Source organism: Bombina bombina, chromosome 3, assembly GCF_027579735.1.
Source record: "Bombina bombina isolate aBomBom1 chromosome 3, aBomBom1.pri, whole genome shotgun sequence".
NCBI classification, from domain to species: Eukaryota; Metazoa; Chordata; class Amphibia; order Anura; family Bombinatoridae; genus Bombina; species Bombina bombina.
The window spans coordinates 404,913,028-404,930,350 of NC_069501.1; the positions used below are offsets into that span (position 1 = coordinate 404,913,028).

General features: G+C 34.6%; 1 protein-coding gene across 1 annotated transcript in view; it reads right to left on the reverse strand.

Annotated features, from left to right (window-relative positions):
* LOC128652362 (triggering receptor expressed on myeloid cells 2-like) overlaps nucleotides 1-16,199 on the reverse strand; it is a 37,611-nt gene extending 21,412 nt beyond the window's left edge. The window contains 2 exon segments of the mRNA XM_053705301.1: nucleotides 6,353-6,679; nucleotides 16,187-16,199. Of these exon segments, the coding sequence (XP_053561276.1) occupies nucleotides 6,353-6,679; nucleotides 16,187-16,199 (340 nt within the window).
* Between the last annotated feature and the right edge of the window lie 1,124 nt (nucleotides 16,200-17,323).

The window sequence follows — 17,323 nt, forward strand, 5'->3', positions numbered from 1 at the left end:
ATGACCCAAAAAAGTGGAGAAAAAAAGCCAAATCTGACACATTCCACACAAAGCTCCAAAAATGGACTGGACAAAATTATTAGTACCCTCAATTTAATATTTGGTAGCTCACCCCTTGGAAAAAATAAGGGATATCAATTGCTTCCTGTAACCATCAATGCGTTCCTTACACCTCTCTACTAGAATTTTGGACCACTCTTCTTTCACCAACTGCTCCAGGTCTGTCAGATTGAAAGGGTTTCTTTTCCCAACTGCTGTTTAGAGATCTCTCCACAGGTGCTTTATGGGATTGAGATCTAACTTATTGCTGGCCAGTTTAGTACTCTCCAGCGCTTTGTCTTAAATCATTTCTGGATGCTTTTTGACGTGTGCTTTGGGTTATTGTCCTGCTGTAAGACCCATGACCTCTGATGGAGACCCAACTTTCTGACACTGGGCCTTACATTACACCACATAATTCTTTGGTAGTCTTCAGTTTTTATAATGCCATGCACACAGTCAAGACATCCAGTGCCTGAAGCAGCAAAACAACCCCAAAGTGAACTTCCACCATGTTTGACTGGGGGGACTGTATTATTTCCTTTAAAAGCCTCATTTCTTTTTCTGAAAACAGTAGAATGATGGGCTTTACCAAAAAGCTGTAATTTTGTTTTGTCTGTCCACAGCACATTATCCCAAAAGGATTTTGGCTTCCTCAGGTAAGTTTTGGCAAATTTGGCTGTTTTACGTTTCTGTTTTAGCAGTGGGGTCCTTCTGGGTCTCCTATCATAGCGTCCCTTTTCATTCAGATGGCAACGTACAGTGCGAGCTGACACATTTGTACCCTGTGCCTGAAGGTCAGCTTGAATTTGTTTGGGAGTTGATCGAGGTTCTTTATCCACCATTCAAACAATCCTCCATTGCAATCTTTGATAATTTTTTCTCTTTCATCCAGGTCCAGGGAGATTAGCTACAGTACCATGGCCTGTAAACTTCTTGACAATGTTGCACACAGTGGACACAGGAAAATTAAGATCTCTGAAGATGGACTTGTAACCTTAAAATTGTCCATGGTTTTCCACAAATTTTGTTTTCAAATCCTCAGACAATTATTGCTCTTTCTCTTCTCCATGCTCAGTGTGGCACACAGAGACACACAACAGAAAGGTTATGCAATTTTTTCACCATTTTAACTTGTTGCCAGTGTGATTTCTATATTGTTAGCACCTGTTAATTAATACAGGTGAGTTTAATTAAAAATTACAGGAGCATCAAAAACTTAGAATGCAATTATTTCTTACAATTTTGAGAAGGTGCCAATTATTTTGTCCAATCCATTTTTGGAGTTTTGCGTGGAATGTGTAAGATTTGGCTTTTTTTTCTCCTCTTTTTTGTGTCAAACCAATACAAACAAAAGAAATAAACATGAGAATGCCTAAACATTTGTAATTGCAACAATGTTCAGGGCAAAGTGATGCATTATCTAACAGAAATGCAGGGGTGCCAATATTTTTGGCCATTACTGTATATATTCATACATCAACATATTACGCATGTATATGTAGGTATATCTATGTTAAAGCCCTTTGCAGCCTTTTATTTTTCTAACACCTGATACCTCATATCTCTGAGGCCTTATACCTTTTTTATGCAATCATTTTTATTAATATTTTATTAGACGGTTATAATGAGTGTAACTGTAGTTTTACATGTAAATTTAATGTGTTTTGTGACACTTTTGTCTTGCAAAGTTGCGCTATTCCACAGTCGCATTACTAGTGGGTGCGGGTGGTATGGACCGCACCAGGTGACATCTTGGGGAGGGGTGACACCAACTGACTCCACTGTGTCTTGCTATGGTTGGCACCACTGAGGATTCTGCACACATATGACTACCCTCTGGGAGTGCATATAGGCGAGTTGGGTGCGAGTGGGGCAGTAACACACACACAGGTATTTATGGAAAAAGGAGAGCACAGATTGCAGCAGCCGGTGTTTTATAATTTTTTGCTACCCTATTAGATTTTGCTACCAACGTCACTGCGCAAAATCTAACAGGTAGCAAACAATTATAACACACCAGCACGTCACCCAACAATAATCCTGGGAGTGGCAGCTCAGTACATGCATGTGACATGTTGGGGCTGGACTATAGAGAGCTCTCCTCCGTGGCAGCAACTGCAAGTAACACATGGAGATCTAAGAGGGTAATTAAGATTGTTTATCCCACTTCTGTTTAAATATTCGTCTGCTATGGCAAGTTCAGTGCTGTCAAAGGTGAGGACCCAGCAGACCCTTCCCCCTGCAATGTGCATAAAACACTGTGGAATGCAGAGTAAAATGTAACTCATTGGCTACCAGAAAGGACTGTAGTTTATTCCCAAGAAGTCAGGGGCGTATTAAGACATAGGCCAACAAGGCCGGTGCCTAGGACAGCAGATTTTTAAGGGGCAGCGAGTCCCTAGGGCCACTCTACCGAACTCAGGGCCGGATGGATAAAACAACCAATTACTAATGACTTAAATGGCTGGCCCGGCTATTGCCATCCTATGGGATTGTATGTGGATGCGCATGACGTGGTGACAGTGGAGGCGGAGCTCACTTGCGCAGCCTGGCCTGGACTGAGAGGGAATGCTGTATTCTTCCTGGCTCCACCGCGTGATTGAGACTCACACAGACTACACAGTGCAGTGTGCACTACAACGTGATCACTGTGAACAGCATATGCCTTTCTCCCTTCAATACATCTTCATTAGGCATTAAAATACTTAAACGGATTAGTCACTAAATACTTGTACATTTACTGTTTGTTTATCTGTCATACATGCAAAGAATATGTATTTATTGCTGAATCTATACAACTATGTGACTTAAAGTGATGATAAACTCTCCCCTTTTTAAAATCAGATCTGGAATGTAAGCGCTATTTTAGATGGAGTTTAATTCATTAGCTGTAATGAAGATGCAGTATAACATGCTTTTTAATATAGATATGAAATTCAAATACTGCATGCTCCTCCGCCCACTTCAAAAGTAAAATTTTCTGTGAGCTAACAGATTGAATTGTTGTCCAATCAGCGCTCTCCCCATATGGCACTTTTGTTGTAGCTAGAGCATTGATTGGAGAGTAATTCAATCATTTAGCTGACAGGAAAATTGACTTTTGAAGTGAGTGGTGTAACGAGGGGTATTTGAATTTCATATCTATATTAATAACTAAGTTATAGCGCATCTTCATTACAGCTAATTAATTAAGCTCCATCTAAAATAGCGCTTACATTCCAGATCTGATTTTAAAAAGGGGAGAGTTTACCATCACTTTAAAACACAACTGAAAATATGTTGTATGCATTTAATACATTCAGAAACAATACAAGTATATACTTTATTATGATTGTATCATGTGACTTTATCCCATAGGATACAATCCCTAAACCTATCATAACTACTGTTGTATTTTTTAAGTACTTTTAAAGGCCAGTTTGTATATTCATTACATATTTATCCAAGCAGATATTTTGCTTAAATAATCCTCATCAAGAGGATGTTTAAGGTTAAACAACTATCTACTGACAAACTAACATACAGTGAAGGATATTTTTTCTGATATAAACACTTTAATCATCTGACTTACAAAATAATGTCTTTATATATATATATATATATATATGTTTGTATGTGTGTGTGTGTGTGTGTATGACCAGAGTGAATGCAAGCCCTGGTGAACATCTATTTAAAAATAATTTTTTTAATTTTTTTACACCCTGACCCAAAAATATTATGTCTAGAAAAAAGGCCTTAAACCTGGGGTGGGGTGGGGCAGCAGAATTTTGAGTGCCTAGGGCAGCACAAAACCTAAATACGCCCCTGCAAGTAGTGCATTGCAACCCTCTTTGGTAGATATGGAGTTAAATTGTACTCTGCATGCTATCTCTGTTGTTCCTTAAACGCTGCAGGGCAAGAGGTTATGTAGAAGGGGCTGATCCGTGGTTAGTTTTGCCTTTGACAAAATGCTGGTTTAGAGCTACACCTCTCAGCACAGCACTTCAATTCACAAAAAAATACTAAATAACATAAAATGTGTTGTGTGCCTGTGTGTGTATATATATATATATATATATATATATATACTGTATATATGTGTGTGTGTATATATATATATATATATATATATATATATATATATATACTGTATATATGTGTGTGTGTATATATATATATATATATATATATATATACTGTATATATGTGTGTGTGTATATATATATATATATATATATATATATATATACTGTATATATATATATGTGTGTATATATATATATATACTGTATATATGTGTGTGTGTATATATATATATATATATATATATATATATAGGTTTTTATATATATATATATATATATATATATATATATATATATATATATATATATATATATATATATATATATATATATATATATATATACATATACAGACAGACACACATTTATATTTCCAGCACTTGAGAATGATTTTTACAGAAATGTCAGTGAAGGATCTGGAGGCAGTACTGATCCCAGGGCTATAGTCTTTATTCTCAAGTCCTAAAGAGCTGACTGCTAATATCAGAGGCACCATCCCTTATATTGCTGAATACTCAGGTATTTAACTCTCATGTTTCTAAAACTTCTACAATCTTTGTCACTGAGCCTTTCAAAATATTGTATTATAAGGAAACAATATCATGCTGTAGTGTAGGTCAATTACTAATTTTTTTTTCAAAATTGTAATGTGTCTAACCTCACTGTTCTTCTGTTCTTACTCATAAGACTCACAATTTAGCTCACATCAAGCTCCTTCATAATCTAAACACTGACCCATAATCTTTTCAGTCCAGTCTGTGAGTTTGTGTGAAGTAGTCACTAAAAGTTGTAATTCTCAAAATATATATACAGGTATACAGTATATATGTGTGTGTGTATATGTATGTATATATATATATATATATATATATATATATATATATATATATATATATATATTTATATATAGCAGCAAAATTGAGAAAAGCACTCACTGGTCTTTAGATAACTTATCCAAACAAAATTTATTAGTGACGTTTCGGGACAGATAGCGTCCCTTCCTCTGTCCCAAGACGCTATCTGTCCCGAAACGTCACTAATAAATTTTGTTTGGATAAGTTATCTAAAGACCAGTGAGTGCTTTTCTCAATTTTGCTGATGAATTTTCCTACATAGCACCCTGGCAGTTGATGGTATTTGGTGAGAGTGCATATACCCCCGCTTGTTCCTGGCTGTATATTTTATATATATATATATATATATATATATATATATATATATATATATATATATATATATATATATATATATCACTGCTGTGGGGGCTGTGGACCACACTGGGTGTGATGCTCATAAGGGGTGACACCATGAGTTACCGCACCGGGTGGCACCAACCCTAGTGACGCCACTGCTATCCCGACATGCATAAAGTTCAATGTGTGCTCAAGGGAATGCATTTACTTTCGACTTGTAATACACTCTCTACTTCTGACACACGCAAAGAACCTCAATAGATCCTTTATCGATTGTGTGCATCAGTTAGCCCTAAGTGTGTTAATTAAATATGTGATTGTATGATATTAAATTAGCATTAAACAACAAAACAGAGGAAGGAAGAGATTTGGGAGTAGTAATAGATAACAAGCTAAAGATGGGTTTGATGGGTTTGATGCAAGGGAGGAAAGCATAATTGTGTCACTATATAAATCCCTGGTAAGACCTCACCTCGAGTATGGAGTGTATTGCAGACTTAGAAAAATTTCAGAGAAAGGCCACAACACTAATAAGGGGAATGGAAAATTTAAGCTATAAGGAGAGGTTAGCCAAACTGGGTCTGTTTTCTCTAGTAAAAAGGTGCTTGAGAGGTGACATGATTACTTTATGTAAATATATTCAAGACCCATATACAGAGATGGCAGAAGCTCTGTTAATACCAAGAAAATAGTTTGTGACAAGAGGTCACAATTTAAGGCTGGAGGAAAGGAGATTTAATCTTCTGCAACTGAAACACTTTTTCACTGTAAAAGCAATAACATTGTGGACCTCATTACCTGAGGAGGTAGTAAATGCTAATACGTTAGATACATTTAAAAATGGTTTAGATACCTTTCTGGCTAGAAACAATTCAGGTATAAGCTAGCTTGTGTAAGACAGGTCACATTTTGTTAATGGGATTAATTTAAGCTCAACCGGAGCTTTTTGTGAGTATATTAAGATTTGTATAGGTTGAACTCGATGGAATTCTGGCTTTTTTTCAACCTCATCTACTATGTTACTATGTAATATATTGTCATTTTCTTTTTTACCTTCAATCACATTCAGCTCCATGGAAGACATTATATCCGCATATAGTCGATCAATTCCACACCAATAAGTTCCAGAATCTTCAAGAACCAAGTTTGTTATTGTGACATAAAATAATCAATTCTTGTTATCTTTAATAAAAAGCTTCTGAAATTTTCTCTGTTCCGTGTCACACAGAATTTGGCAAGTAGATCTAGAGGCTCCATGACACCAATATTTCTTGCTAAAAACATATTGTTTTCTGTCATAGTAACAATTTACTGTGATATCATCACCTTCTTTGGCTGTTAACTTATTTGTGTTTGTCCACAAATCTTTTATCTCTGCAACTGAAAAGAAAATTTGCAAAGTTAGGATAAGACATTTTGCTGTACAGGTAGCCCTCAGTTTACGCCGGGGTTAGGTTCCAGAAGGAATGGTTGTAAATCGAAACCGTTGTAAATTGAAACCCAATTTATAATGTAAGTTAATGGGAAGTGAGGGAGATAGGTTCCAGGCTCCTCTCAAAATTGTCATAAGTAACACCTAATACATTATTTTTAAAGCTTTGAAATGAAGACGTTAAATGCTAAACAGCATTATAAACCTAATAAAATAACCACACAACACAGAATATATAATTAAACTAAGTTAAATGAACAAAAACATTTGCTAAACAGCATTATAAACCTAATAAAATAATCACACAACACAGACTTCACTTGCATTTTTCTGCAAACAGTTCTTTCTATGCATTCCAATCTGGACTGATTTATAGACAGGAAGATCTTGTTCCTTTGAAATCTGCTTGATAGCTCTGGTCTGGTTAAACTGATTAATTTCAGCTTGCTTGGCTTTGCTGCAACACAAGCGGACAGCTCCACCTACTGGCTATTTTAATCAATGCGCTGCTTCTCAATGCTTTTCAATAGCAGTCACATGACTGGAAAAAAAGGTTGTTATTCTGAAACGGTGTAAATTGAACGGTTGTAAAACGAGGGCCATCTGTACTTTGTTTATTGAAATAATCATTATGATCTTACTGCCTTGCTTTGCACATTTTTGTTTTTTAATTTCCATTAAACGTTTGTTTTATATCTAAGTAATGTCCTCATTTATTGAAATAAAACATATTTTAGGGATTTTTAAAATCCTTTTTTTTTCTTTTATGATGCAGAAAAGCATGCGCATTTTATCAACTTTACAATTTACTTCTATTATTAAAATTGGTTTCTTTTTTTAAATCTTTTGTTGAAAAGCATACCTAGGTATGCTCTGGAACAGCAGTGCCCTACTGGGAACTAGCTACTGATTGGTGGCTGCACATATATACCTCTTGTCATTGGCTCACAAATGGGCTCCATGTACTGTAAACAGCATATGCTGATTTGGAGCCCTGGTGGGGAGGTTTGCACATGCAAGCCTGCTTCCTGTAATCATTAGTCCGCTGCTTCTTACACTCTCTGAGTTGGTGGAGAGAAATCCTCCCAAACATGCTTGCTTGGAGTGATTGACAGGCCTTTCTCTTGCGCAATTCATCGTGAGAGGGAAGGGGGCGGCATTACACACTCGCTTGAGTGTGTAATGGTACATACGGGCAGCGGACTTTCAGGCTCTGCTGCCCCTACACCGTAAAGCCGTGCAGACAGGTTCTCAAGTTGAGAACCTTGTCCACATAGCATTTAGTACATGGAACCCAAAGTGTTTATTTAGCTGCCAGTAGTGTATTGTTGCTTCTTTAAAAAAGGATATCAAGAGAATGAAGCATATTTGATAGGAGAAGTACATTGGAAAGTTGTTTAAAATTATATACTCTTGGTCATGACAGGGGGAAAAATTAATTTCATGTCCCTTTAATAAATCCTGCTGTTTTTTTGTTTGTTCTTTCATAACTGAAAATGCCATGTCCTGTCTTGCTCTAGGGGCCTGTATTGTTTAATTGCAGATTGGAAGATAGTGGGAGAGGCAATATAGTGTGTAAGGCTTTCAACTCATTTTGGATTTTTAAATCATGGGGCCAATCACGATCACAAGTCTAATGATTTTTCTACATAATTCACCATTAAAGTCTAAGGAGATTTTTGTAGATACATCATTTGATAAGGTTTTCTGAAATAATTGTGATTTTTTTATTTTATAAAGCAGCTAGCTCCCAGCAATGCATTGCTGTTCCTGAGTATACATAGCTATGCTTTCCAAAAAAGAATATAAATAGAACAAAGTAAATTATTTAATAGAAGTAAACTGGAAAGATGTTTATAGTTCCATCTGAATCATGAAAGTTTAGTTTTGACTTATTTTATAAAGTTTATAATATACATATAACAAATTGTCAGAACCTCACATAAACAATATACAATCTTGCATCTCTCATATATAAAAATGTTAACAATTTCCATATAATATAACTTAAATATTATTAAATATAACTTTACACAGAGAGCTTAACAGCATTGTCTTAGCTTATTTTATTTATATTAATACAATTACTAGATTGTTCTATATAGAAAGAAAAAGAAAAATATGAGAAGTTTGTAAACAATTTGTAGTTTCATTGCTTATTAGTTGGGATTGAAAATAATATGGCTTTAAAGAGAGTCAATTTATAAAGGGCTTAAAGGGACACTAAACCCACATTTTTTCTTTAAAGGGACACTGAACCCAATTTTTTTCTTTTGTGATTCAATTTTAAGCAACTTTCTAATTTACTCCTATTATCAATTTTTCTTTGTTCTCTTGCTATCTTTATTTGAAAAAGAAGGCATCTAAGCTTTTTATTTTTTTGGTTGAAACCTCCAGACAGCACTTTTTTATTGGTGGATAAATTTATCCACCAATCAGTATGAACAACCCAGGTTGTTCACCAAAAATGGGCCGGCATCTAAACTTACATTCTTACATTTCAAATAAAGATGCCAAGAGAATGAAGAAAATTTGATAATAGGAGTAAATTAGAAAGTTGCTTAAAATGTAATGCTCTATGTGAATCAAGAAAGAAAAAAATTTCGGTTCAGTGTCCCTTTAATGATTCAGATAGAACATGCAATTTTAAGCAACTTTATCATCATTATCATTTTTCTTCATTCTCTTGATATCTTCATTTAAAAAGCAGAAATGTAAAGCTTAAAGGGCCACTAAACCCAAAATCTTTCTTTCATGATTCAGATAGAGAATAGAAATTTAAACAACATTACAATTTACTTCCATTATTTATTTTGCTTCATTTTTTAGATATCCTTAGTTGAAGAAAAAGCATTGCACATGGTGAGCCAATCACACGAGGCCTTTATGTGCAGCAACCAATCAGCAGCTACTGAGCATATCTAGATATGCTTTTCAGCAAAGAATATCAAGAGAATAAAACAAATTAGATAATATAAGTAAATTAGAAAGATGTTTAAAATTGCATTCTCTTTCTTAATTATAAAAGAAAAAATGTGGGTGTCATGTCCCTTTAAGAGCCAGCCCATTTTTTGTTCAGAACCTGGGTTATGCTTGCTTATTGGTTTGCTAAATGTAGTCACCAATAAGCAAGCACTATCCAGGGTGCTGAACCTAAAGTGGGCTGGCTCCTAAGCTTTCAATTACTGCTTTTTAAATAAAGATAGCAAGAGAACAAAGAAAAATTGATATTAGGAGTAAATTAGAAAGTTGCTTAAAATTGCATGCTCTATCTGAATCATGAAATTAAAAAAAAAATGGGTTTAGAATCCCTTTAAGTAATGCCGCTGGCTTAATTTATCTAGATAAAGTATTTCCATTTTTTAATTAAGTTAACAGTTCTACTGTAGCATCATATTTCTTTTTAATTAAATGATGGAACATGGTTTTCATTCCTTAAGGATTCTTTTCCTAACTATTAATATTATTGTGCTTAAGGAAAGGACTAACTTTTTATACTTATTGGGATACATATTAAGATAGAAATCCAATATGATATTTGCCCACAATTTTCCAAAATAAAAATTTGCCAAAAATAATGAAAAACACTTGAATTTGATGCTTGATATTTAATATTTGTTAACACATAAATGCATTTAGTTTCCATACTAAGGGTAATAATCTAACGTTATTCTCTTAAACATATCTCCAAAATCTTATTGATATCTAATTCCATTCCTCATTCTAGCTACCAATATTTTTTTCTTAAATATTGAAGCAATATGTGTACATTTTTAGTCTCCATAGTGTAAAGGGCAGTGTTAGGCTATTGAAGTCTAGAGTCTGCATTTCCAATTTCCAATACAGAAATAAAGAGACACACAAAAAGTGAAATGATATTACAAAGCTTTTTTTTACTACCATAACTAAAATATTATATTACAATGTCAAATTGTTTAATAGATGAAACCCATATATTGCTACATAGACAAAATAAATCAACAGAATTAAAGCCGAGAAGTTTGTTTGAACACACTCCCTGGTACATTGCTGAGATAACAAAGGGCAGCAATCTGATTCCTATGTAATTATCTCTTCTATTTTGCTTTTAGTCTGTGCAGTGATCCTTTGCTAGACTGTTCTTCATTATGCAGTTTATATTCCTTAGATTATTTTCTTATTTTCTGCTAACCCTCTGCATTCAGATTCACTACTGATATATGTCACATGTATTGTAAATAACATTTATTCATATGAACTTCATATACATTTGTGACATTTGTTTTGTAACCTTGTCATTTCTATTATTAGTAAAGACAGTTTAAAATGCTAGTATATTATTTTTTTCATTATAATCAGTTTTAATTATAAGTTTAAAATTCAGACGGATACAACTATACATACCTGCACAAAGAGTTCCAAAGAAAAGAAGATGCAGAATCATTGTATGCTTGTTTTGCAAAGTCAATTCAAAGACTTCTGTTAATAGCAGAAAATAAATATAACATAGCTGTCCTAAGCAGGAAATATTGGTTTATTTCTGTGGTTTCCTGGGCTTTGCTGGACATGCGCTCAACTGGTGTTCAGGCACATTGGCTAGCGCAAAAGGTACAAGGTGATACAACAGAAGTAAAACCAGCTGACTGTAGGTGTGATATCTATATTGGATGTTAATAGATTCACTTAAATCTAGAGAAAAAAATAGATAAAGGGCCAGATTACAGGTGAAGTACTAATTTAACGTGCACCCATAAAGGGGCAAATTTGCCAGTTTACGGTTGCACATTAAATAACCAGCCATTACAAGTGGCTGGTTAATGCTATCTTAAGCTCGAGGTCAGACCTCTGGTTAATGAAATAGCTTAAAAGTAAATTGGAAAGTTGTTTAAAATCACATGCTCTATCTGAATCATGAAAGAAAAAATTTGAGTTTCATGTCCTTGAATAAGAGTGGTACTAGTCCAATGGATACAAACCACTGTATGTGGTATTATTTTGGACCCTTAGGAAGGACTCAAGTGTAAATAAGATTCAGTATGAGAACTATCATTGATCTAAATTGGTTAAAGATCTAACTAGTGGGTGACCTGATAATGGAAATTTTCCATTGCGATGTTATGGTGAACGTGTGTTTACCACTCATCAATACAAGGAATGGTAGGGGTTTCAGATAATAGGGGGTTAATTGTTTAGCACTGTTTAAGAATAGCTGTAGTGTCTTGGATTTAGCATTATTTTGAAAGGCAATAGGCTTGTTCAGTTCGTGAGGCACAGTAAGGACCATGCTTCATAAGGTGTCAGGTCTTGGAGCATGCTAAGAGTCACATTGCAAGTCTGAATGGGAGATGTTAAAGTCATCTCTGTCTCCCATAGAGTGCTTGGTTATTCTGTATGGAAGCCGTGTTCCTTTTCCTGGCCTGCTCTCCTGATATTGACCATGGTCTGCCTTCTTACCTTTGTGCCTTGCCCTTGCCTAAGCCTTACCTTTACCTCACAGATTGGACTGATTATCTGCTTTTGTGTTGTTACACCTGGCTCCTGATTGACTTCTCATTACTGAACTTTGGTTTGTTTACAGATTACCTCTTTTACTTAATTTCTATACCTGGCAGTTGTAATGTACACCTCAGAGCTAACTACAGTCTGTTCTTGCTAAAGAAATCATGTCTTGCAGTCATGGTTCCAGTCATCATTAAAGGTAATTACTACTTTACATTATATTAACGAGCATAATAAAGGGTGGAGTGGGATAGTGTGGTCCAATTAGGAATGCATATTAGAGATGTACATTCAGGCTTCAGATGAATGCAAATGTTTCTGATTTGTTGAGTCCGCCGATACATGAACAGCCGACTATATTATTGGACAAAATGGCAAAGAATGAATGTGATTGCTTGACTAAATCTATTTGTTCATTCATTCATGCCATTTTGTGCCAAAAAAGGTGCAGGAAGGGGGGAGCAGTTACATTGATTGTTTAATAGGCTCCTTGATTGTAATGATGTACAGGGGATCTGACCATTCATGTGTCCCTCATCCCTTGTCCAATCCTGCCATAGTATTATTAATGACTGATATTAGACACAGCTAGTCATGCACTGAATGTTGGATTTTAGTCATACAGGCTATTAGAACATGCAGTTGTGTGACTTCTGTTGGGTTAACATTAAAAGAAAGGTTCTTGTAATAGTTCAACTCCTTTTTGTAAGACTTTTGTTGATATTAGTTGTCTATTTTTGCTGTTCCCATTGTAAATAAATGGTAGCAGATCAGAATCCAATATTTGTCCAAAACGAATGCCCATATGTACGAAATTTGACCAAACTTAACTTTGGAAAAATCCAAAATGAATCTTTCAAACGAAACAAGATTTTTGCCCATGCCCATGTCTAATTAATATAATATGCTATTATTTCCCATAAGGGAATCAGATTGAGGCAGGATCACCAAAAATATATTTATGCCTTCCAAGTGCATAATAATTGTTCCACTTCTTTCCGTATTATCTTATGCCAATACACATATTGGACACCCCAGATCCTAGTTTTTTATTATAGTGTGTTCAAGGGATACCCATTGATTATGCTATCCATTTTTACACCAATCAACATTCCTTGTCTATTATGTGCAATATGTGAGACCCCCAATTCCACCTCTTATGTAGAACAATTTAAAGTCAAACTAGCAATTTTTGGGTGTTTGAGGCGCCAAATAAAATCATTAATTAATACCTGTACATTTGAAATATAAGTATCTGAAAGTGTAAAAGGCCCTATTTGCAACAGATATTGGACACAAGGACTTACAGTCATCCTGACTGCGTGAATACATTATAGGTTTCTGTGGTTCCATGTACATAATTCAGACACTAATTATAAATTAAAAATAGTTTAATTCATAAAAGAATTAATAGTCGGGTGTTTTATATATATATATCTATATATATATATATATATATATATATATATATATATATATATATATATATATACACAGTATATTACAAATGGTAGGTACTGCTTTTTCATGATGTTAAATAAACATTTTAAACAAGAAAACGGTGTCGGTGACTGTGTTTATTGACAGAAAACAGTAGGGTCCTGACTGTTTTCTGTCAATAAACACAGTCACCGACACCGTTTTCTTGTTTAAAATGTTTATTTAACATCATAAAAAAGCAGTACCTACCATTTGTAATTATATCTTAGTTTTATAGCTAAACCGCAGCTGATCTATAACAGAAGCAAAAGAAAAAAGTTATGTTTTAAAAAATGATATCGTCCAGATGATTCCTGTCATTTCAGACACATTCATGCAGACGTGCTCTGAAGCTTCTCATCGCTTGCCGGATAATTTCCTCAGGTATTGCAGCTATTTCATCCTTAATATCTTCAGTTCAGCAGTGGTCTGGGGTCTGTGCTTGAAGACTTTTGCTTTCAGGTACCCCCAGAGGAAGAAATCACACCGTGAGGTCAGGTGAGCGTACTGGCCAGGCAAAATCCCCACAGAGAAAAATCAAGTGCCCAGGGAATATCTGATATTCATCTGATTTTCCTAATGTAAGGGCTTGCTTCACAGCTGACTGGCGTGGAGACTGCACAAATTCTCGTCTGACAGCTTCAATATTCTGAGGTGTCCTAACTGCACGCACTCTGCCTGAGGTTTTTTTAATGCAGACCCTGTATGGAGGATATTTTTATTCACAGCATAATTGTGTTCCTGCTTGGAACACTTCTATTTTGATCAATCTTGAAATGGGTTCGGAAAGTCATTATGCTGGAAAACGCTTTCTATCATGAAAGCACAGTGCTCTCCAGTCCACAATATGCTCACAACTCAAATGCTATAGATAGTATGATAGTATGCCAGACTCATAATATATATTTTATTGCTTTCCGTTTTTTTCACCGAGCTCAGGCATACTTCACAGCGGGCTCCATTGGGACTTTATGTCACGACAGGTTACCCAAATACAGCCTTGATGTTCCTTTTGTATCTTTAACCATTACAAGCGAAAGGGAAGCTTGTTTACATCTATGACAGTTTTTTGCGTTTACCTGTATCTTTTCCAAGCAGCTGGGATTTTGGACTTATTTATCGTTCTTCATTATTTAAAGTCCAGTGGTCATCATTTCACAAAGGAGAACTTTATTCACAAACTATTTTACACAATTTTCTCTTTTTTGAACCCATTTACTATTTTGCCACGGGTTTATAATTGACTCTTTTGATCCATCTATTTTTTCACTATTTTTTTACTCATTTATCTTGTCGTTCTTTTTTCTTGGGTGTTATTGAGTATTTCATGCTATTATTATGTCAAGCTGTAGATTGTCTCAAGTCCTTAATTGCCAATAGTGTGAGCAGTTTTTTCAAATACCAACATAGTTTTCTACATAATTTGATTTTTTCTTAGACTACGATAAATATATCAGTATGATGCCAGGTTGACCAATTGTATAATAATAGGAATTTGCACTGGTTGAGTACAATAATCTAAAATCAATGTTAATATTATTATTTAATTAATAATTTCAATTTCTATCTTCATATCTATCTTAAAGTGACACAACACACTCACAAACGTGCAGGCAATACATATCCGTCTTTATCTTTATTTTTATGATATATGTGTGTGCACTTTTTATATTTACCATGAGTATAGCATTTGTTTAAATCTATTGTTCAAACATATTACTTATCCATAGCGATATTTCTTTCACATTTAGTGTGGTCGTTTTGCTGTGTACATCTGCACTTTTGTGTACACATACAAACCTAGTACATTGTCAATATTTATTTGAATAATCACTTACAGAAGTGTAGATATTACGTATTTGTCTTTATCTATATGATACATGTGTGTGTAGTTTTATATTTACCAAAGGTATAGCATTTGTTCAAGTGTATTGCTCAAAAAAATTCTTTATCCTTAGTGATATTTCTCTCACATTTTTTGTGGTCTACATATTTGCACTCCGGTGCACATATACATATCTAGTGTATTGTCAATATTTCTTTGAACATTTACTTTCACACTTAGTACAAATTGGCATGGTGTATATGTGTGTTCATCTAATGCAGTTGATTTCACAGTGATATTTTTTATCCTTTCACATTTAGATAACTGCAGGACACATTTGTATAATACACTGTGTAACAACTCAGTACTGATTACCTAGTCTATCTACTTTTCTCACATATATCTGAACAACTAGTAGTGATTATTGACTCCTGAACTCTGTTTTGGGACAAATATGCAAATTACCATTTATCTTTGGTGTGTTTTTTTCATTTGAATTACACTGTTGTTGCCACCTTTGATAAACCCAGTTTTTGTGAAGCTTCACCCTATTTCAAACATTATGGAAGCGGCAACGGGTTTTGATGTGGAACAACAGTTTTATTCTCTAACTACCATTGATGATCTAGATCAATTAGAACAAGATTTTGAGAACATTTTTTGCGAAACTTACAGTTTAAATCCATTAAGTGATAAGTTCCAATCCATGGAAAATCTAATGAAAAAAGAATTGAGATTAAAATGGGATAAGTGGACCTTAGATAGATACATTAGGCTACAAATGGTACCTCGGGTCTCAGAATTAAAAAATTCCCTACTTTTTCTGTAGAAGACCAAGAGTTCATTAATAAATGGAATGATTCCCTCTCTAACTGCTCTTTCAAATTAATGGCTCTAATTACAGAGCACAAAGACTCTCAGCTTCGTGCCGTTAGAGACCAAATCACTCTATTGCAACAAGAATTAGATCTAAACACACTAGAGAAGAACTACAAAGAGTTAGATAATATCTTGAATAACAGTATAGCACAATTGAAAAAAGAATTAATTCATTCTAAGCATGAAAAATACATAAGAGACCAAACAGATTACAGCCAAAACAAAGTTTATATTTGGCAAAGGCAGAACAGAAATCGATCTAGAGATCGTAAACGTAGATGGAGATTCAACAAAGATAGTCAACACAAAAACAAAGACAAAGAAACCTGGAGTGGCTCAGATTCAGGAGAGGCTAGTAATTCAGATCACAGTATTCCAGATAATGAAGCTTATCAAGTTCAAGGGGCACTACCAAAATCCATATTAAAAAACCCCAGAGATCAGGTACCCAAAACTGTATCTTTTAATCCTAAAGACACTGACCATCCTCCTATACCCAATAAGTATCAAATTGCAATAGAACAGACTGGTCCCCAAAAAGAGCAAACTGACAGTAATATACTTGATCAGGTTTTTCAGATCACCCCAGTGAACCACGCAAATCGGGGGCGAGGGGCAAATCAAAGGGGAGATCCAAATATGAGACAACAATCCAGATACACCTTAAGGAGAGGGAGGGGTCAAAACAAATATCAAATTTGACTGATGGAATATGCAATACAAACAAAAGAACAGTAAATTCAATAGATGAGTCAGCTGACCCCACTTATAATGTTATCAGTCTTACTGATTACAAACTAAATAAAGATGAAATTAAAGTACTTGGTTATGGTTTAGGTTATGTTCCTACCACTAGGTTTAATTTATTTCAGACTCTTGTAGATATAAACAAATTCATTCGAGCCCTTACATTGAAAAAACATTTTTATTT